At 51.1% G+C, this 21,097-nt stretch overlaps 7 protein-coding genes across 7 annotated transcripts; 5 read left to right on the top strand and 2 right to left on the bottom strand.

Moving 5' to 3' along the window:
- Positions 1-280: 280 nt before the first annotated feature.
- On the top strand, positions 281-3,910 carry VE01_07093 (uncharacterized protein). The gene is made up of 2 exons (XM_018276529.2): positions 281-2,746; positions 2,796-3,910. The coding sequence occupies exons 1-2, from the start codon at positions 425-427 to the stop codon at positions 3,708-3,710; spliced, it is 3,237 nt and encodes a 1,078-aa protein (XP_018127759.1). The 5' UTR covers positions 281-424; the 3' UTR covers positions 3,711-3,910.
- A 251-nt stretch (positions 3,911-4,161) lies between these two features.
- VE01_07092 (uncharacterized protein) lies at positions 4,162-5,107 on the top strand (the record flags this gene model as incomplete). The annotated part of the gene is made up of 2 exons (XM_018276528.2): positions 4,162-4,354; positions 4,499-5,107. The coding sequence occupies exons 1-2, from the start codon at positions 4,283-4,285 to the stop codon at positions 5,105-5,107; spliced, it is 681 nt and encodes a 226-aa protein (XP_018127760.1). The 5' UTR covers positions 4,162-4,282.
- NHP2 (snoRNA-binding protein) lies at positions 5,092-6,269 on the bottom strand. Its single transcript, XM_018276527.2, has 2 exons — positions 5,874-6,269; positions 5,092-5,805 (listed from the first exon to the last, which is right to left on the bottom strand). Exons 1-2 carry the CDS (start codon positions 6,169-6,171, stop codon positions 5,435-5,437), a joined length of 669 nt encoding a protein of 222 aa, XP_018127761.1. The 5' UTR covers positions 6,172-6,269; the 3' UTR covers positions 5,092-5,434.
- A 190-nt stretch (positions 6,270-6,459) lies between these two features.
- VE01_07090 (uncharacterized protein) lies at positions 6,460-8,303 on the bottom strand. The gene is made up of 2 exons (XM_018276526.2): positions 7,807-8,303; positions 6,460-7,754 (listed from the first exon to the last, which is right to left on the bottom strand). The coding sequence occupies exons 1-2, from the start codon at positions 8,002-8,004 to the stop codon at positions 7,074-7,076; spliced, it is 879 nt and encodes a 292-aa protein (XP_018127762.1). The 5' UTR covers positions 8,005-8,303; the 3' UTR covers positions 6,460-7,073.
- A 1,991-nt stretch (positions 8,304-10,294) lies between these two features.
- VE01_07089 (uncharacterized protein) lies at positions 10,295-10,617 on the top strand (the record flags this gene model as incomplete). Its single annotated transcript, XM_018276525.1, has 2 exons — positions 10,295-10,568; positions 10,613-10,617. 2 exons carry the CDS (start codon positions 10,295-10,297, stop codon positions 10,615-10,617), a joined length of 279 nt encoding a protein of 92 aa, XP_018127801.1.
- Positions 10,618-12,012: 1,395 nt separating this feature from the next.
- VE01_07088 (uncharacterized protein) lies at positions 12,013-14,188 on the top strand (the record flags this gene model as incomplete). Its single annotated transcript, XM_018276524.1, has 2 exons — positions 12,013-12,974; positions 13,303-14,188. The coding sequence occupies 2 exons, from the start codon at positions 12,013-12,015 to the stop codon at positions 14,186-14,188; spliced, it is 1,848 nt and encodes a 615-aa protein (XP_018127800.1).
- A 613-nt stretch (positions 14,189-14,801) lies between these two features.
- On the top strand, positions 14,802-17,939 carry VE01_07087 (uncharacterized protein). The gene is made up of 2 exons (XM_059463858.1): positions 14,802-16,499; positions 16,553-17,939. The coding sequence occupies exons 1-2, from the start codon at positions 16,024-16,026 to the stop codon at positions 17,541-17,543; spliced, it is 1,467 nt and encodes a 488-aa protein (XP_059319473.1). The 5' UTR covers positions 14,802-16,023; the 3' UTR covers positions 17,544-17,939.
- Positions 17,940-21,097: the final 3,158 nt, after the last annotated feature.

Raw genomic sequence — 21,097 nt, 5'->3', positions numbered from 1 at the left:
TCTATTTACGTAGAGCATGAGCCGGAGATTAGATAGAAGTTTATAAAGCCCACCTTGAGATTGTGGCTAATCACGAAGAAAATAGAACATATCTGTATATTGTTCTTATTATGAGAGTTCTTAGATTAAACTAGTGGTTGTTCCATAGTGATCAATCGTTCAAGATTGGGTGGTGGTGTAGAGTTAGTTTGGCATAGCAAACTTTGACTGCCGCTGTTCTGCCGAAGCGCATCATCCATCGCGAGTATATTGAAATTTAGACGCGCTCAACAGGGACCCTGCAGCGTTGTAAACAAACGAAGCAACGCAAACTCCAATAATCTAACCCACAACACACTGCAATAGCTCGCCGAGCGAAATATACTGCATAACTTTCAGATATTGGCGTAGCTAAGGGTCATCGAGCGCCCGTTGCTTTTGCGCCATGCCTTCTTTTCGAGTGCCAGATTCATACTCCTCCAGCCCACAGCCTTCAACACCAGAGAGGCGAAGGGATGGCGCATTTAATCCCTTTGGCGCCTCGAACCCTTCGACAACACCAGCTGGCCCTCCTCCACCTTCGTCAGCAGGCTCCTTCACTCCAGTCGGACCACCACCTTCGAGCATGCTAGGGAGCTCGCGACTCGATTTCGGCGACAGTAACCAGCCTCTACAACCTCTCAATTTTGGCAGATCACCGGCTCCTCCTCAATTTGATAGCCCCGAACCACCACTACCCGCATTCAGCTCGTTTGGACAAGCTGCTGGGAACAAAAGATCGGGTCTTAGCAACGAATTCAGGGCTTCCGACTTTGGGCTCGAGCAAGACGCCGAATACACCTATGACGAAAGAAACAATGCATCTGAATATCAACTTGACGAAGGGGGCGATTATTCAATAGACGATATCTCCCGTATGGCTGATGAAATGGACGAAGACCGCTATGGAAATGAGCAAGACCTGCCTGGGTTCGACAATTCGATTCCGGGATATGGGGCCAGGAATACCGGCTATGGGCAGTCCGACTTTCGATCATCCGGATCTTTAGGGAGAGGCCCAGGCGATGAAATAGCAGACCTCCGGAGGTCCATTGAAGATTCTGGGCCGAACGATCCTGAGCATTTCACATTCGCACGCATAGCAAAGGTTTTCTATTCTCAAATGGATCCGCCTGAAATCCAAGAAGAAGACGATCTTATTCTCAAATCGGAGGCCCTCATAGCTCGACTTTATCGAGAAGGCATCAGAAGAAACGAGGATGAACAAGCGCACACTGAGGTGACTACGATCATCCCCACCGAGATTTTGAAACTGTGGGATGATTACAACGAACGAACAAAACCCCACAAGGCATCTGAATATCCAACTGCAATCGGACCTGGCCCAGGAGCATCAGGTTTTGCCTATGCTTACTTTTTGGGTATCCCTCTCTTGAGTCTACATAATCCCTCGGAGTCAGAGGGTAAGGAGACACTAAAATCGGTCCCGCAAGTATTGCTGGAATGGATGGGCGAGCACCATGATCCGTACCCAAATCAGCTCTCGGTCATTCTGAGTTCAAGGCCTAGCCCTACTCATAACCGCTTGTTCTGGAATACAGTGGTTAATAGCCTTCTCCGAGGCCGTGTTCGCGGGGTAGCCAACGCCTTGCAAACCGCAGGATGGGAACATGCACGACAAGCTGTTGCCGATGTCAGGAACCCCGATTCAGGTGGTTACAGTGGTAGAGCCTTAATAAATGTCGAAAAGGTCACAGGAGACATGCTTGACGTACTACGTCACTGCCCTGGAATACGAGAAGATTGGGAGACCACAAATAGCGACTGGACGTTGTTCCGCCTAAAAGCCAGTCAGGGACTGGAGAACCTTAGGAGATTTGCAGAAGGAAAAGACCAACCGGAAGAAGAAGAACCACCTGCGTTTGAAGCTTCGAATTTTGGAATGTATTCCATGGCAAAATCGTACACCGGAGCTGCCAGAAAAGCAGAGAGCCGAGTACCTTGGGAAGTCTATCAAAATCTCACATCCATGTACAATCTCATGCTTGGAGATGTCACCTCGATCGTTGAAAATGCCCAAGATTGGTGTGAGGCTACAGTTGGTCTTATGATCTGGTGGAGTCAACCCCAGAACGATCGTCGTGGCGCCCTTGGTCGTTCACACAGAAAACAGACGAAGCCCCATTCCCCGTTAAGACAATTAACAGAAGCATTCAATCTTGCGACTTCGGATTCTACAGACTTCCACGTCAATACTGCAGATATCATCGAGGTGGGATTAGCAGCTGTATTCGAATCCGACATTGAATCCGCGTTTGGAATTCTTGGGTCACTATCGTCTCCGGTTGCCTCCGCACTTGTCGAGGTTGCCTCTGTCACAGGTTGGCTACCGTCCACTGCAGCTCAGAATCGCGTTGGGATGAGCGATAGCCTTGATCAGGATGATATGGACCTTCTTGGGCTGAACCAGTTACCATCGCAACAATCTGAAGATACCAAAACCAAAATTCTGGTTGCTTATGCCGAAGCCCTCTACGAGCAAAGTCGGACTTTAGAATATACGGATAAGAACAAGCCTAGGGTTGCCCGTGAAAGCTGGGAGGTTGCTATTGAAGTCCTTGCAAGATTGGACTCTGCCGAGCGCTCCGAAAAAGAGGTTGGTCGCCTGATTGGAGATTTGCCGCTTGAAGATGGCCCTACTGTCGACAAGCTCTGGAGACTCCTCAACGACATTGGAATGACCGTCCATTCCGAGAATGTGGCCGAGGTAAGACAGACTCCCTAACTGTGGTATATCGATTTCTAATGATGTTTAGGAATACGCCAACTCCCTCAGTGACCATACGCACAAATATGGTGAAGCTATATGGTATTATTCTTTGGCCCACAAGCAGAACAAGGTCAAGGATGTCCTCGACCTGCTTATATCACTTTCACTACTTCACTCCGTGGCTTATCCACCGGAAAACGAACTAGACGATCACTTGCAACGCCTCATCTCCTCGCCGAAGGCCGCCTTAACTGAGATATCGCGACTCGACTATGAGGCTGCAAAACTAATCCACACGATGCTGAGCGGTTATGCAACGCTTCGACAATTCTACACCCTTCGTGATGAAGAAGTTCGCAACTCCAGTGGACAAATAAAGCCACTGGCATCTTCTACGAAGTCACGAGCTGCATCAGCCCTCATTGCCGTCATAACCAGCTCAGACGACAACATCAGAGGTGGGTTGTACGACGAAGAACGCGGCGCCGTTGTTAGTGTCGACTTCTTACTTGCTCTACTCGGAGAATCCATGGTCTTCGTCAACCAGAAAGAGCGACTCATCACCTCTTCTCAGATCGATTCTCTCTTGAAGGCAATCGAAGATCTACAGACTGTTTCTGAACGTGTATATTCAGCATGCGACGAGTTCTTCCAGACCGTTGTTGCCTCAACCCAAGGGATGAAAGGATCCACACCTATGGACCTGTTGAAAAAATCCACCTCTTCAATGAGCGGCACAAGCAGCTTCTCGATGGTCGGCAGCTCGATGATTGCGTCTCAGCTACAGAAATCAATTGGAGGTAGCGGTGTTTTGGTGAAGGAGAACTTGCACAGGGGGTGGGATTGGCGGAAGGGTCTCACAGCAGGGATGACGAGTGGTGATGTATTAAAGATATTGAGATATGGGCTGGCGAAGGAGCTGGCAAGATCATGTATTTTGGAGGCCGATGGCCAGATATGAGAGCTGTAGTGTCTAGAGGACTGAGGGAGCGTACACATAGGTGGGCTGGCGTTGACTTTTGGGGACAACACGGGAAATGGTATGCGGGAGTTAAACACGGCTTACGGGCCGAGACCTTAAAATTAGTAGTATGTATATCACAGCAGCTAAAAAGCTATTTTAGTTGAAATTTCTCCTTTTAATAGAAGCTCTATTGCGCTCACTCTTCCGCATATTTCTTGCCATGGTTCGATTATTTTCTAAACGTAGACCCCGATTTTTGATATCCTCATAGGATATAAGAAAGTAGGATCACCACGCTATACGGTCATATTAAACGTTAGAGAACGCCACTGAACTCATACCCAAGATCCTGAATGATTTGGGTAACTCCTCTGCTCCTCAATTGCAATGTTCCTATCTTGTCCTCCATCCTGTATAACGTGCAGCGTGGTGATGTCATCGGGGGCGTATTACATCAACCATATATATGACAAGTACAAGTCGATATAACATGTTCAATTCCATCCAGTTTTAATCCCATCGAAAGAGCACAAAATACTGTTTTTAAACTGCTCATTGTACTAGCAATCATGTCGTTTATGGATAATGCACCAAACATAGAGGCGTCAACCCGCAACCCAGACCACCCAGGGGGCAAAAAGGTATATACCACCACCAATTCCTCTCTCTCTCTTCCCTCTCTACACATCTCCTTCCAACTCAATATCCAACACCTTCACAAGATCACATAAACGTGCACAGCTACTCGCCCTCTCCAAAACCAAACCCCCACTAACACCACCCAGGTCCACGACACCCACGCCACCCCCATCACCGAAAACCCCGGCTCCATCGCCTCCGACTCCCTCGCCGCCGAGTCCACCAAAGCCCACGGCGCCTTCTCCCAGAACAAGAACGCAGAGCCCCTCGGCGTAACAGGCGCTCACTCCACATTCGCCAACAAAAACATTTCCGGCGCCGAGAAACTCCCGCCCACGCACCACGCCTCGTCGCGCGCCGACCCAAGCACCACCGCCGCCGACTACACGCACAACAAGATGAATCTGCAGCCGCAGCCCGCGCCAGGTTACGACCACGAGGATGAGCAGCTGTTGAAGGGGAATGCAGTCCCCGCACCGGGGTATGTTGATATGGTAGTAGAGGGATCGGAGGGGAGTAGGCCGAAGGGGAAGAATTTGACGGAGGTCCCGAGGGGGAAGAGGTTTGAGGGGGGAGAGGGGGAGAATGCTAGTTTTAATAGTGAGATTGGGTCGGGGATAGATCCGGGGAGGCAGGCGGAGCAGGGGATGAGGACGAGGGGTGCGCAGGGGGCGAGAGGGGGGTCGGCGGCGAGGAGAGGTGAGGGTGGTGGAGATAGGGGGATGTATGATGATATTGGGGATGAGAATGCCTGAATTGGCGTGAGGGGGATAGTTATTTGATGTAAGAGCTAAAAAGGACGTAAGAAAAAAAGTGTTGTTTTGCAAATGCGAATTTTTTGGTCTTGGAACAGAATAGAGTAAATCAAAACTCCTCAACAAATGCAGCTTGGTAACAATGATGTGGAATATCTTTTATAGCCATTTTTTTATTTCCTGACAGAACCCGTCCTCCCAACGCCGTATTGATATCCATGTATCTGGCCATGCAACTCTGCATATGATACAAGCACCCACGAAACATCTCCCTTCCAGCCGCGAAAAAAATCGTACCGAAACCACACACAGACAACACACCCTCACCTAAACGCGCACATTCCTTGACTCCTTCTCCACCAGCTTGACCAGGTCCTTATACACCTCAGCGAACTCATCCTCGCCATCAATCTTCTCCTCCTTCTTGGCTCCCGTCCTCTTCTCAGACACCATGACGACGGATGTCGGCCTCTTGGTGTTGCCGGCGGCGCCGAGCTCCGCGCGCGAGTTCACGAAGATGTAGGGCACGTTGTGGTCCTCGCACAGGACGGGGATGTGGGAGATGACGTCCATGGGCGAGATGTCAGCCGCGAGGATGACGACGCCGCAGCCGACGACGTTGGCAGCGCCGGCGGGGGACTTGCGCAGGGACTTGACGACCTCCTTGACGCCTCTCTTGAGGGTCTTGTTCTTTGCGGCTGTTGGAGAGTTAGGTTGTGTTTCGGTATTTAGGTATGGGAAGGGGGATTGGGTGGATTGCACATACCCTTCTTGACGCTCTTGAGCACCTTCTTTGCGACCTTGTCATCCGCCAGAGGGGCGGCGAAAGGCACAAGGGCACCGACAGGCTTGACGGCCAGCTCGGTATCCTCCTCAATGGTCTCGAGGCCCTCTTCCGCAGCCGGGGCGGCAGTCTCCATTAATTGTTCCTCGATAGCCTTCGCGACGGCATCGCCATTGAGGGTGGACTTCTTGTCCTTCTTGGACTTCTTGACGCCGTCCTTGTCGCTGCGCTTTTCCTTCTTCTCCTTCTTCTCCTTCTTCTCGACGCGCTCTTTTCCCATCTTGTCGGTGGTTTTGTGTTAGGTGGTGGGTGGGTGGAGGGAGGGTTGTTCGTTGGGGTGTGCGGTTTGAAGTTTGGCTGGACCGACAACTTTAACTTCGAGGTTGTGGAGGGAATTTTCTTGTCTTGGGCCGGCTGGATTGGGGCTAGTTTGCGGTGTGACGGGGAATAGTATTACCGACCGTTCCTCACTAAAATCGCTAAACTTCAATGTGCGGCCAACCAATGTCCACTGGATTTACTGTCCGCCGTCCCAGGTACATGGATGAAAATAGTAAACATAATTCCTCTTTATTGCTACGGTGAGCATCGATATTCTAATACTGATATTCCTACAAATTATTTTACAAGTCACTGAAAGTCACGTTATTCACAAAAAGTCAAGAGCATGGAGTCTGGTAGACAGATTTTGATAGACAAGTCGCGCTATATTCTGCTCTTCTTCCTTTAGCTAAGATAGAGTAGTAAGATTTGCAGCCCGCGTCCGTCAGTGGCAGTATAGGGCCTCTTGCGCGCCCCCGTGCACCGTGTCCCCTCTTGTCAACGCATGCGCTTTCTTTCATCAGCGGCGCATGCCACTCTGTGCATTCCGCACCCCTCCCCTCATGCTTGGCCCGCCAACCCCATTGGCAGCTGGCGGGTGCATGTACTTGATAACGCAATAGCGAACTATGTTGCCGCGGATTCGGCTTCGTGATAAGCGTCAAAGACCGGCTTTGACGCCTGATTAAACTTTCGGATCTGTCAAGTGCGCTCTTCTCCTTAAAAGAATGCTTAGGGGAGCTGCATCTTGGTCCTGTAGTCCTGGGGGTTGAGAAAGTCCCTTGCCGCGCTGCTCGCTCCGTCCCGATTAAGGTACATGGGATGGCATGCGAGTTTGCGACAAGTTCCAGCAGTGGTTGTCTATCGGCGGACGACGATGCCTTGGCGGCGGGCAGAGGATGGGACCTCATCGTCATCGGAGGAGGAGCAACAGGAGTCCTCGTCGCTGTAGCCGCAGCGGGAGCCACCGCAGTCAAGCTTGATCCTGTCACCAGTGCGGGTGATACCGTAGCGTTCACATGAGCACTGGGAGCTGTTGGAGTAGTCTGAGAGACCGCTGGAGACGGACGATGGGCTGGAAGAGTCTGAGCGAGAGCTGAGCGACGAGCCGACGGACGAGGGTGGGGTGCTGGAGTACTCGTAGTCGTCGAATGTGGACTCGGAAAAGCGGGAGGTGAGCTCCTCAATGGTGGTTGGGTTCATGGAACCGTACTCGGCCTCGAGGATGTGCTTTGTCGCGTGCGGTGAGCAGGGCTTTGGCGACTGGATCTGCGAGATGGAGAGTGGGCGGCCCTTTGGGATGTCGGCGGTGAGGGCGCGGGACTCGCGGCGGGACGAGGTTGGGTGTCTGCTGGAGCTCGAGTGCTTGGAGGAGCTGGACTTGGAGGAGGAGGACTTGGACGAAGAGGACTTGGAGGAAGACTTGGAAGACTTGGATTTGTCGGATGCAACATCGAGGATGTTCAGGACGCGACCGGTGGTGGGCTCGGTGGTGGAGTCTTCACCTGGGTTGTGGGAGACGTGGTAGCCATCGATAATGTACTGGAGGGTGTTAGTATGGTGGAATCCAAATTAGACGCGAGTTTCAACTTACGTAGTACCAGTATCGTTGACCAGCCTGGAGCAGAGAACCTTGGAACTTGAATGTTCCCTTCCATGCGCCGGACTTTGAGGAGTTCTTGTCCTTAGCAAGGGGAAGTTGGCCTGCGTAGTTGTCCCATGAGCCGAGAAGGTGGACTGTCTTGACAGTTGAGGAAGTGCGGAGATCGAAGCTGAGTTGAATAGCGGACATATTGACGATTTTCGAAATGCGTTAAAAATGTGGTATGTTTGATAAGCGTTCGGCTTAGATTTGAATGAACAAGAAGAGCTAGTTATTAGATTGATATGGACGTGAGGCTTTGTGAGGATAAAAATTAGAGGGTAGTTGACCGGCAACTGTGTGAATGAATTAAGTAAAAAGAAGTGATAGATTGAAGAGCACAGCTCTGAAGGATAACAAAAAAGACGAAAAAAGGACAACGGATTATAGAAACTAGCTCTGAGAATTGACTGCTTGTTGAAGAAGAAAAAGAAGAAGAAGAGGAGAAAATGAGACGGCGGCTGCGGCCTCTTATGGTTCAGCCATCTTACCTTTGGGGACCTGAATAGATTGAGCGGCGGTGGTGTGCTGTGGTGGTCTGTGGTGTGGCCGGTGCGGAGTTGTGAGTGGTGGTGGTTGATGGGATGGACGATGGGTGGTCAATGCTGGTAGTGGTGATCCTAAGTGGTGTGTCCAGCTTGATCATGGACGACGGGGTACTGGATTATGATTGGCTGATACGGCTGACTTATGGGCCTCCTGCACGTCCGGCGCGTAGGCACAGTGAATCGCTGTGAATCGCCGGGAGCTAACACGTTTTGGGAGAACGGCGACTAGATCCCTGACGACGGCGACCACTCACACCGAAGAAAGATGCTCAATTGTTTCTCACCAGGGTCGGCCAAGGGTACGCTGGGATGCAGCAACGGCACCCACCTGTCCAATCGCCGCGGTGATGGACCATGCGGGCGACAGAAAATAGACATCCATGTCCTACGGAACTTGTGGTGGGAATATCGCTCAATAGTGAACTGGGATTGGGGGTGACAGCGAAGGGTCGTATCACTTTGTGTGGCCTTCTGGCGGGCCTGAGAGGTCGGATCTCGGGAGGGGAACAAAACAAATCCTTATTTCTTATCTTATTGGAGCAACAATGCCACGCACATTCCCCGAGTACCAGTACCACGTTTTTGGCCCAGGGGACAGACACCATCGAGGCGAGGGCCCGTGAAGGAACGACCTGGTAGTTCAACGACCTGCAAGAGGATGACCTTCAAGTGGATATACATGACATGACATGAAAGGCAATGGGAAGGCCCGGTCCTTCCCCGGTTCCCCTTCCCCTCTTCCTCAACTCGACCAGGGATGCATATATTGGACCACACCACTAGCCCGTATCGACGTCCGACCGTGATTGGTGATGCCCTCACAACCATCGCCTTGATTCCGCCAAGCAGCCACAGGAACTCCCCCACCCTCAATATTCTCTGCGTCCGACTCTTCAACGCTATCTTCTTGACAACATCCCGTCGGCGCTTGTGATATGCATCTCATCGTCTTGCTGACCCGTGTGAGCGCTTGGAAAAACCACCCCGCAGCTGAACAGGCAGCATCTTCGCTGTTATCGTGCGCACTATCGCGATGCATGATAAGTCAGATGGTGATTGCGATAGTGACCCCGCTAAGCTAGGCCGCTGACTAGGCCGCCGGTCTGGAAAATGTCGACGATGCTGCGGTCTGTGAGTGGTTGAGGCGTCGGAGGTTTGTCAATGGGGGGGATGCAGATGCACCCGTGGACATGCACTCTATATCCCGTGTTCTATATCTTCGGTTCCTTGATCTGTTCGATGCCGTGTTAAGTCCCGTGCAGAATCGATCTTTCTATTTGCGGTTATGCTTGTCTTATGTTTTCAGCAGGTGTGCACTAACGAATAGAAGTGAGGGTCAGTTGCTGATCTGTCTCGTATTGCTTGCCGAACTTTGAGTTGAGCCTACTTGTCGTAGGTCGCTGTCAAGTGCCCGATTTGGTTGAGTTATTGACATATATGGATCGGATTATTGGACTCTCAAACACTGATGGCGAGAGAAATGTGAGCATAGGAGCCACACGAGTCCATAGACCAGTGTCGTGCATAATCTATCTACTATCTGTGCTCGTCCAGATGAAGCCCCAAAGAGTCTGTTCGCCGCCTTTGATTCGACAGGCCCCAATATAGATTTCTCTCAGAATGATAGTTTATGGCTCGAAGACATATCCAACGTGACCACAAGCCTAAGCTCGAGGTTGAGTGACTGGAATTTCGACACGACATGTTAGGACCCTTCCATATGAGTGAGGTAGGTCACATAGCCCCTCAGTTTCCAACATATCCCAACCAGCGATCAGAAGATGACAAAATTAAGTGTCAATTGCTAGCTAAAGTTGCTGCACGGAGTACATAGTGTAGATATCCCCAGTCCAAGCCGTCGCAGACAGTATCTCAACGAGCATAGAAGAAGGATGCTACGTGACAAAAGACCCTTGTATTCCGTCCAGACTATCACAACACTACAATTGTATGCTCCTCATAATCTCGTCGCCCCAGAATCATGTCAACTAGCAGCAGAACTTCTGTCCGCAAGAATCGTAGCAGCCCAAGTTGCAGTAGCAGATCTGAGGGTTGGCACCAGCCTCGGCGTTCGGCACGGGGTTCGCGACCGTGGTGCTGGTGAGCAGCAGAGCGACTGCGGTGATGAGAGTGGTGAACTTCATGGTGATCTTGATGCAGCTATTGGTTAATATTACTTCGGTTGATGCGGCTATGCAGCTAACTTACAGGATAGGCGTGGAAGTGATTTTAACAACGGCGTTTTTTTGAGGTGATTTATATGAATCTGTTATAGAGTGCTGTAGAGATAATCAGAATTTCACCATCATGTTAGCAAACTGATGCTTTATATAATAATTCAACTCTCTCAAAGGATTTGCAGCGCACACCTAGAAGGGTCCGATGTAAGCTTATGTGCCACCCTCACCACTCCATCAACACGGAAATATAATAAAAACATATAAAGCCGTTTAGGCGCTTCTCCGAAGGATATAAGGATAAATTCTATCTAGAGTGAGATCAGCACTATCTACTCCAGCTGATGCCACTCATGGACCACATTATGAGAATTCTGTGGGGTAAGCATCTTGGCTTGGTGAGGCCAAGACGGTATTATCTCGCTGAAAGAAGCGTTTGGAGCGGCATCACCAGGATCAAATCCCCTGCCACACCTTAATTACCCCACAACTTGTGGCGGGGTAAGCTTCCCAAACTGGTTGCGATAGACCAATCGGATGGAATAAGAAGAGGACTTATGCTTTATCTAACTTTTGAAGGATTCGCTTTGCATAAGTATGTGGTTGGATCTTGGTTTATCATATCTGCGATACGAAGATGACCACCGTCCCTCAGTCAGTTCTCAATCCCACACCCTGTTTCAGTCCCCGAATCAGGTTGAGATTATCATCAGTCAAGGTCGTGGCTGTGCGGTAGTCGTTCGGCCCTATTTCGCGGCTCACAACCATGATTTTCCGATCCCTCAACCGGTCCAGGCCCGACTGAGCAGTGTGGCATATCATGGCCTAATAAGACTTTTTGCCCCAAAAGACTGTGTAAAACTAGACATAATGAGTCCTGATATCAATAATGGGCCCTTGGTAATTTAGTCAGCTGAGACACTTAGAGACGCGATGAAGCTGTCGAGACATTGGCTTAGGAGTTTTTAAGTATTAAGCATAAGTAGGAGGATCCAATGGAAGCAGCTAGAGGATTACAATGATAGAATTGATGCTCTTTGCGCTCTAGATATGGGCTATGAGGATGATGGTGTCAAATGTGACCTACATACAACCATGTCTCCATCATACTCTGTTCCACACACACATATGATAAATATCAAAAATAAATGAAAAATAAACAAAGATACGACAGTTCGTGTTCACTAGAGATATATATAGGCACGATAAAATACAAAATATTTTCTTTACAATACTGCCGTGACATCTGATTTTAATAATGAGTCACTACAACTCAAAATGTGGTGCTCTTCAGGACCCTTTGTCGGGCGACGTGAAATCAGGCGACAAGCGGTGATTAATATGGACTTTTGGCATCTCTCCCATTTCATCTAGCTGCACCATCAACAATTCACTGGAGTCATCTCACTCACCTTTCAACAAGGAACTTCACAATGAAGCCAGAACACAAAGATGCAGATGCAGTTGTTCGCACCTGTTCATATCATCGACTGGACTTCGGCGCTGTCATGGTCCGTTCTCGTCCCTATGTCACCGAAGCCGTCCAAGACTCGCTCCAAGCATCCTTCGAGATCCCACCATCATCGGGACTTGGCGACATGCATTGCCTACCTGCAGAACTGATGACAATGGTTCTCGAAAACTTGGACATTCTCTCATACTTTCGATTTCGTCGAGTTAATCGATATGCTCGCATTCTCTCAACATCGCCACGAGAATATCAGCTGGTTGCCAAATACGGGGTGGAGGGACTGAGAGCCATGCTCCGCAGTGACTGTGCTCGTAGGTTCACTATCATGGGTCTATACCGCGTTCTTACTTCCCAGAGCTGCGCTCAATGCGGAAAGTTTGGGGGCTACCTCTTCCTCTTGACAGCCACGCGGTGCTGCTTTCCCTGTCTCCAAGCCTCACAAAATCTGCGTGTCATATCTACCACCAATTTTGCGAATAGGGCGGGGATATCTACATACAAACTAAGTGTGTCATATCGGTCAACATTGCGAACTGTGTCTGGCTGTTATTCCAATTCAGGCGCACAAGCTAAACGGCCTAAAAAACTCATACTCTTGTCGGAGGCTGTAGCAGCACTGGACGGGCAGGGCATCCTCAAGAAGTATTCAGGCAGAAATCCACTGAGGGGATATCGGGATGGTGAACACGAGCAGCGTTTTATGGCAGCTACTCAATTTCCATGGTACAACGCGAGTACGGGCAAGGCAGAACATGGTCTCAGCTGCAAAGGGTGTTATGTCCGTCTTACGACAAGGCATAGGGACTTTGATAACCATTCGGCGCTTTCTGCAGCGGAATTCCTGGTTCATTTTGCAACTTGTGTTGAAGCGCAGGATATATGGGCTAAGAGCCAGCAAGGGACGGTGCCCGTCGAGGACTCTGAGTTTATACATCGCGGTGGATTTTATATCGGGAAGTAGTGACTGGTTGATGTCTGGTTGCCTCTTGCACACGGCGAATATTTGCTCTGGTATTGACACGGCTCAAGGATGTGACTGGTCTTCGACGAACCCAAAAGTCTCCAGGTCCAAAAGCATGGTCGTTCAGCGGTTCTCACCCAATACTCGCTTATGACATGGACGGATGAAAACCAACAGCACGCGTACATTTGCGTATCGTTAGTTTTATACAGGTCGTCACAAACAGCACTTTTTAGACAATAATTCAACTTTATAACAACAAAAGCTTTCCTTTCTCATAAAATTTAGTAGTGGCAATGGCGTCTCCACGCATAATTTCTATGGACTTCTCCATACCGGAAGGGACGACTGTTACTTCCGCATCCTGGCAGGAACCAACGTCAAGTACATCACCATCAAAGCCGGCGCTCTCGATGGGGAATCATTAATGGACATGCCGTTGGACTTCCAGAACATCATCCCGCCACTGCCATACGATAAGGACGACTGGAACTCTGCATACATCACTCGTATCGCTGCCACCGGCGAGTTGGAACCAGCGCTGTCTCAAACTACGCTACCTAGAGTGCAAACAGTCTGGCATCCAAAGATGATCAACTTTTTAGACCTTGAGAGGACCAAACTACTCAGCTTGCTAGCTCAAGAGTGCAAATGGAAGCAAGGCTCGGCGGAAATTGAAACACGGGACCAGAAAACTATGATAGCGAAGATGGCTCGATTCCCCTGGGAAATCCAGTACATCGAAGCAGAGACACGAATATACCAACTCTTACAACCTCTACAGATCACACCAACGTTCCTCGGGCACATCCACGAAGCGGACAGAGTCATCGGCGTCCTTCTCGAGAAAGTCGAAGGACGACCCGCCAACTCGGGTGACTTGGAAATCTGCAAAGCGGCCTTGCAGCGCCTTCATGACTTGAGGATTTTGCATGGAGATTGCAATCGCCACAATTTCATCATCAGTGCGGATGAGAAAGTTACGCTCATTGATTTCGACAACGCCAAGGTGGATGCAGATGCCGAGATGATGGAGAAGGAAATGGCAAGTTTAGAAGAGCAGTTGCGGGAGGAAACTGGCCGGGGCGAGGGATTTATACAAGTAGAGAGTGATGATGAGAATCCTGATGTAAGATTAATACCTCTACACAACAAAAATATATCCCACTCGACGTAAACAGAGCACTCCACATGACCTTAACTTTCAGATTCACGTGACACTATATTATTAGATTCACGTGATATCGGGATATCTCGCCCCAAACCTACACTGAGGGGCTAAAATCGACGTCATAATCAGCAGCACTAACGCACCCCATACACCTCCGCCGTCGACTCCCATCAGCATTCATGCAAGCTATCGGCGTTACTATGGCCACAACGATCCCAAATATTGATCTAGAACTACAAAGACGAGTCATTTTCCCCAGCAGAATCCCCTCCAACCAGCCGACGCGAGCCGGCCAGGCCACAACCGTACCAATATATCCCCATCAACCCCTCAACAGCAACCGACTCTTAGAAAGAAAAGGGAAACCCCGCGTCCATCCACCCACCACCCCCTCCAACGGTACGTTGCCCTCGGCACAGCTCACGTCCTAGCAGTCACCGCCAACCACCACCGGCGCATCCCACCACCAGTCCATGTGGATCTTCACAGTCCATGTGGATCTTCAGGTACCTGACCTCCAATCCTTCGCTGTAGCTGATAGGGAACCGCGGGGTACTGCGATTGGTAGGTTGGTTCTATCTAGGCAGGAGGGGAGGGGTGATCGGCGCTCGCTGGCGCTGTTTAGTGAGGCGAGGGGCGGTGAGGGGGTTGCGTGGATTTCCACTTTTATATCATAATGGAATGGGTGTGTAGAGGGGGGGACACGTAAGAATTTGGGCGCTTTGCGTGGGCTCGGGTTTCCTGATGGGGAGGGGGGTTGAGACTGTGGTTCGCACCGGCGGATGTCTTGGGTTTTGGTGCTTTCGTGAGGGTTTATCATCTTTGTTGTTCTGCTCAGAGAACACTCAGAGAACAAAGGATATTCCCACGCACCCCGCTTCTTCCCCCCTCTAAAGCACTCTAGGGCACTCTAGGAGAGGAGCACCCTATCTGTCAACCGCATGGACATCTCGTGGGGAACCAGCTACTACTACAGCTGTACCCATAGTAGTATGTGCCACTGTGGTGCCATTAACGTGCTAACATCCACGAGGCTGAGGGTCTTAGAAGGAGGGGTACTACCGAGTGGGGCTCAAGTGAACCTCCCCCGCCGAGAGGAGTCCGAGTGGTGCTATATCATTCACTTTGAGCTATCTCATTGGATTACCCCTTCACATGCTCTCGCTACCCACACTCTAGTCCCGCACATAGCACCGCGAGCTACGTCATATATCCCGTTCCTGTCCTGTATCAGTACAGAAACCTACCCGCGCCTCCTGGTGCAAACTTTTGCTATACCTCAAGGTTTGCTATGCTTACTACGCTGGATATGAGAGAGAGGCAACCTTGTACAGAAAATGTTTTGACTCTTATGCCGATCTTTGTAACCCCGCGGCCTATCAAGCTGCCATGATTAGCAGGGATGGTAGATGCTTTATGCCCGACCATTCTCGTTACAATGACATCTTCAACACATATAGCGCCTCCCCCTTGAACGTACCACAACGTACCAGAAAAATCGTTCATCAAGCTGCATGGCTAGAGTCAAACTTGCTTAAGATCAGCTCCCCTCATCGTTTCACCAGAACGTTCCATCCCTACCCCATCGGTATAAAGAACAAACACCCTCAACTCCAATAGCGTACCTTTGTTCAGATAAAAAACGGGTTCATTTTATCCCCCTTCAAGACTTCGCCTCTATCCCTCCTGCTGAAGCTGTCTGCCCCTTCTCCACATATAAGAGGGACCACTTTGCCCACTTCCCCAGACTTTTCCCCCAGACATCCCACGCTCGAATAGATAGGATCTACCAACGAGCATAAGTGAGAAAAAAGCAAAAATCGCCCACAACCCCCACAACCATGGACACCAAACCCCAGAAGAAATCGCTGCAGGTGCCGCCCAAGCGGCCGCACCTAACGCGCCTATCGTCCATGACATCCACCAAAGACGATGTCTCGGATGGCGGCACGGACGTCGTCGTCGTGCCACACAGGTACATGTTGAAGCGCTCACAGTCGTTTTCTTCAGGCTTTGCGGCCTCGCTCGGGAAGGCGAGGAAGGAGGTCGGGTCGATGGATATCGAGGATGAGGCCGCTGTGCTGCCGACTTCGCCGGAGTCGCCGGGGAGTCCGGAGATGTTTGGTGCGACGCCTGAGGAGAGTGCGCCTGCTACGCCGATTACGCCTATTACTCCTCTTGATGGACTGCCTTCTGCTGATACGTTTGCTTTTGCTTTTGATATTGATGGCGTGCTTGTGCGTGGTGGTCAGGCCATCCCTGAAGCTATCGAGGCGATGAAGATGCTCAACGGGGAGAACAAATATGGCGTCAAAGTGCAAGTCACCCACACCCCCTCTATCCATCCAAGCACAAACTAACAACCACCAGGCCGTACATCTTCCTCACAAACGGCGGCGGCAAAACCGAAGCCGAGCGCTGCCTCGACCTCTCCCGCCAACTAGACATCTCCATCAGCCCCGCCCAATTCATCTGCGGCCACTCCCCCATGCGAGAGCTCACCGAAGCCTACGGCACTGTTCTCGTCGTCGGCGGCGAGGGCGAGAAATGCCGCCAAGTAGCCGAGGGATACGGTTTCAAAGACGTCATCACCCCTGGCGACATCATCAAGCACGACTCCGCCACGACGCCCTTCCGCAAGCTTACTGCTGAGGAGCTGCGCTGTAGCAAGTCGGGCCGTGACTTGTCAAAGGTCAAGATCGAGGCTATTTTTGTTTTTGCGGATTCGAGAGATTGGGCGGGAGATTGCCAGATCATGCTCGACCTCGCCATGTCGAAAGGCGGGTACCTGGGTACACTCTCCGAGACCTTTGACGAGGGACCACCCATATTCTTCTCGCACAGCGACATGGTCTGGAGCGCTGCGCACGCTAATGTGCGACTCGGCATGGGAGCGCTGCGTCGCATGCTCGAGACGCTATTCCGCGACGTGACGAAGGGGAAGGAACTCGACACCATCGCTTTTGGCAAACCTCAGATTCCGACCTTCGAGTTCGCGACCCGTTTGCTGCGACAATGGCGAAAGGATGAGCACGAGATCGACGCCCCGCCCGAGACGGTGTATTTCATCGGCGACACGCCCGAGAGCGATATCCGCGGCACCAACGAGTTTAACAAGCACAGCGAGAATGATTGGTTCAGTGTGCTTGTTAAGACGGGGGTGTGGCAGGAGGGCACGGAGCCGGCATATAAGCCGAGGGCGACGGTGGATAATGTGCTTGAGGCTGTCAAGTTTGGGCTCGATAGGGAGTTTGGGGAGAAGGGGGCGAAGGTCCCTACGAAGAATATCATTGAGCCGCTGTGCCTTGCTGATGCGGGGGAGGTCCCTGCTGGGGCCATCCCGACGGCGACGCTGAGGTGAGATGGTCGCGGTTGCGATGAGAGATGAGAGACGCCGGAGACGTCTGGTTAATGACTAAAAAGCTGTGTTTTTGGAAAGAGGAGGACTAATACCCTGGCGTACCCGATGACTATAGATCAATTTCCGCGATACCCTTCTCGATCTGGATGATCGCGGGAGGGTTTCTTATTTTTATTTTTATTTTTATTTCTATTTTCTTCTTTCTCTCGCCTCGATTGAGGAAGTGAGTTTTGGGTTGGCGGAGGTTTGGATAGATTGTTCACGAATAAAATGAATGTAGAGGATAAAGATGAGATGGGATAGAAGGTAGATCATAGATTATAAGTCTTAGATCATAGACTATAGATTTGGATCTTGACACTCAACATTTCTCATAAATGAATATAGCGAAGAGATGAAAATAAACCGTGCCCTGACTTTTGAGCGTAAGGAAAATACCCACCTCGTTCTGCCAGACTGACAGAGAATCTCAAAACGCAGCAACAAATGGCATTGAAGCCACGAACAAGAGAATCATGACCTCAACGGCGGCCCGCGCCGGACATCATGTGGAGCGCGGTGGATACCTACCAAAACTCACAACGGAAGCCATACGGCCTGGACCGCACTCAAACTTGACAATTTGCCACCCCCGAGTTATCCCTCAGCCCACATCGCGCAACCTGCCAGAATCGATCATTCAGCGATTGATATTCCTCTAGCACTCCGTGGTCAAATCAGAACACCGACCATCGTTCACCGACGGTGGCGACTTCAGCTTCGCGATCCTTCCAAGGCATCCACCATTTTTGACGTCCTCGCGGTCCTTTCATCACAATCATGAGGCCCCTTTTGACGTTCTCGAGATCCTTTTGCCACAAAGATGAAGCCTGTTTTGACGTTCTCGCGGTCCTTTCAACCCCTTAACGGCCCGGTGGTCTTGGCATGGAGCACAATAAATGCCGCGCTGAGGTTCCACAGACCTCACATCCTCCCAACCACGATCCTCCACGCAGATGAGTGCCTGCGGCATTGCTGCGCCGTGGCTGTGGAAGATCGTGGCTATGGATGACCGTGGCTGGAGGGAGCGTTGAAGGATTCCTTGGCTGGAGACTTGGTGAGCGATGGTCTGGACCACGGAGGGTGCTTGGGCCGAGCGGCGGCGTAGCAATGACAGTGACAGGTGCCATGGGCGCGAGAAGGAGTGTGCGTGCAGTCTGGGGTGTTGGAGGTGATAGTGATTGTGTCACTCTCTATCTGGATTGAAGGAGCTCTGGTAGGATCAGTCGTGTAACGATGCAATCCTTCTGACTGCCGGTCGTAAGGCTGATGACATCACCATCCACGGCAGTGTCAACGTGCAGTATGGCTGCATACAGCGCGGCCACGCCGGTGATCTAGACCCGTGGCTCAAGCACGCATGCGGCGTAAAATTGACGGTGCGAGTCACCGACGGCAGGATCGCGGTCCGTAAAAGCAGCAACCACGGTGTTTCAACATGCTCGATGGGGGTATAGAGTTGAGCCGCTCGGGATGATGAGTGGCTTGTGGGCCAATTGCTAGGATTTGGGGAGGTCGGCGGCTGGTGGTGGAGGGGGAGAACGCGAGACGCGCGGCGGTGGTGGGGGGTTCGGTGTGTGCGAGATGATGTGAGGAGGAGTGGGGATTGCACGTGCGGGGTGGTGGGTAGGAGGGAGGGGTGGAGTGGAAGGGGTTGAGCAGACCGGTGAGGAGGGGTGGTGATGACGGTGTCTGTTTTGAGAAGGGACGAGCGGGAGAACTGGGAAACTGGGCAGTGTAGGTAGAGAGAGTATAGACTCACAGCGGGACATCTCTTGGGAGCTTATCGAACTATCGATACGCGGTGAGATTGGTGGCATAACGAGCCGATTAATGCTGCCGCAGCACGCGCTGTAGGTAGCAGCCATATCGAACTATCGATACTAGCCACAAGCAACGCCGCATATTGACTGAACCGTCCTGCACGTATCGATACGGCGATTCCTGCAATACCACCTCAAGCAGACGTATCGATACGCAGATACGGATAGCGGTGAAACGCGTCCCCGTTCACTAAACAGCGATAAGATGGGGAATGGCGCATCAATCCGTCCGTTTGAGAGGTTATCGATGGGAAATGGTGGAATGCGTGCATGGGCCAAGGTCACGATGCGGCGACGCCGAGCCGCCGGCGCGGCTATTTGCCAGGGCTGTGCGAGAGGCAGACTGGTGCCTGGGTCCGGGGTGCTGGATTAGGACTAGGGCGGGGTATTCGTTAGGGAGGAAGTGGGATGAGTGGAGGGAGAAGCAGGCGAGTGGAGCAGAGTAGAGTAGAGCAGGTACCACTGCAGAGTAACTCGGTGAGAGTGTACATGCAGGCGTGAAGAAGCGCTACTTGCGATGGGATGAGACATATCGTATACTTTACTGTGGCAGATATGACTTGTCTCGGGACTGCCATATGTCTTGTCTCAGAGATTTTCACTGACTTGACTGGACTGGACTTGTCACTGGACTTGTCACTGGACTCACCACACGCCTCTTAACGACATACTGTTCTATTCTACTACTGTTTCTGTGTTTCTGTACGTGAACGAGGCACAACTTACCAAAGAACCCTGCTTACTCACAGCCCGCGCTACTCATCCAAGGAAATCGCAGGCTTACGTGCCCGCTAAACCACATCGGGACCTGATCGGGACTAAATCAGGGTCCATCAGGGTCCATCAGTGGTCAATTGGGACAGGGCAAGGAGACGCCGACGGCTAACCTCTTTGAGTGCCGGCTTTGTCAGCAAGTTCTGTGATCTGTGAACTAGAGTGGAGTAGCTTGTCAGTTTCTATTTCCAGCCACAGTATAGGTGGAGTATGGGAAACAGATCCAGAGAGAGCAGTATGCGAATAATTGAGCTGTGTGCAGACATGAAACTCATTTTATTTCAATTTAATTATATTTAATCATATCCAATTAATCTCCAATATCCCTTCGCCTGCTCTTTCTTGCTGCCTGTTCTCTTCATGCGGTGTTTTTCGGCCTTGTGGTGCTACTATAATCCGGGCTTGTGGCTGACTGACACTAGGCGAATAATTGCATAGCACAGCCTCGCGCTTAACCTCAACTTGCTGACATCGGATCTGACTGCCTGCCTGCTCTTGCTCCCGGCTCACCTTTCCTACCTGCCCCTCCACAAAACCAAAACAAATAAAAAACATCTCCACATAGAGCTGCTGCGGCGACCCGTAAAAAGCAGGCGAGTGCTATGCTGTGTACTGTGCATATATGCCGAAAAAAGACTCCACAATCGGACGCCGGGCAACTGAGCCGCTGTTTCGAAGACGCACCGCTTTCCCAATGGAGCTCCATTCTTCAATGCAACACGGGGGAAGCTCATCCTTCCACGCCGCGCCGCAGCAGCTTCGGTGGCTTTTTCTGGTTCCCGTCGTGGCTGGTGTTCCCCCCGTATGTCGAAGTCGAAACACAAGACTCACGCCTTACCACACTAATCGTCACCCATCCTTCGCCTTACCCGACTCACCGGAATCCATCCCAACCATCCCAGTATTCCCAAGCCACAA

The sequence above is a fragment of the Pseudogymnoascus verrucosus genome (assembly GCF_001662655.1).
Source record: "Pseudogymnoascus verrucosus strain UAMH 10579 unplaced genomic scaffold scaffold_42, whole genome shotgun sequence".
NCBI lineage: Eukaryota > Fungi > Ascomycota > Leotiomycetes > Thelebolales > Thelebolaceae > Pseudogymnoascus > Pseudogymnoascus verrucosus.
This window is presented reverse-complemented; position numbering and strand designations above follow the sequence as displayed.

What these genes read in the sequence shown, in the direction of transcription:
- VE01_07093 (XM_018276529.2), top strand. Translation starts at nt 425, where the DNA reads ATGCCTTCTTTTCGAGTGCCAGATTCATACTCCTCCAGCCCACAGCCT. An exon ending in ATTCCGAGAATGTGGCCGAG is followed by an intron (nt 2,747 to 2,795) that starts GTAAGACAGACT and finishes AATGATGTTTAG; the next exon opens with GAATACGCCAACTCCCTCAG.
- VE01_07090 (XM_018276526.2), bottom strand. Translation starts at nt 8,004, where the DNA reads ATGTCCGCTATTCAACTCAGCTTCGATCTCCGCACTTCCTCAACTGTC. An exon ending in GTCAACGATACTGGTACTAC is followed by an intron (nt 7,755 to 7,806) that starts GTAAGTTGAAAC and finishes AACACCCTCCAG; the next exon opens with TACATTATCGATGGCTACCA.
- NHP2 (XM_018276527.2), bottom strand. Translation starts at nt 6,171, where the DNA reads ATGGGAAAAGAGCGCGTCGAGAAGAAGGAGAAGAAGGAGAAGAAGGAA. An exon ending in GCTCAAGAGCGTCAAGAAGG is followed by an intron (nt 5,806 to 5,873) that starts GTATGTGCAATC and finishes ACTCTCCAACAG; the next exon opens with CCGCAAAGAACAAGACCCTC.
- VE01_07087 (XM_059463858.1), top strand. Translation starts at nt 16,024, where the DNA reads ATGGACACCAAACCCCAGAAGAAATCGCTGCAGGTGCCGCCCAAGCGG. An exon ending in AACAAATATGGCGTCAAAGT is followed by an intron (nt 16,500 to 16,552) that starts GCAAGTCACCCA and finishes AACAACCACCAG; the next exon opens with GCCGTACATCTTCCTCACAA.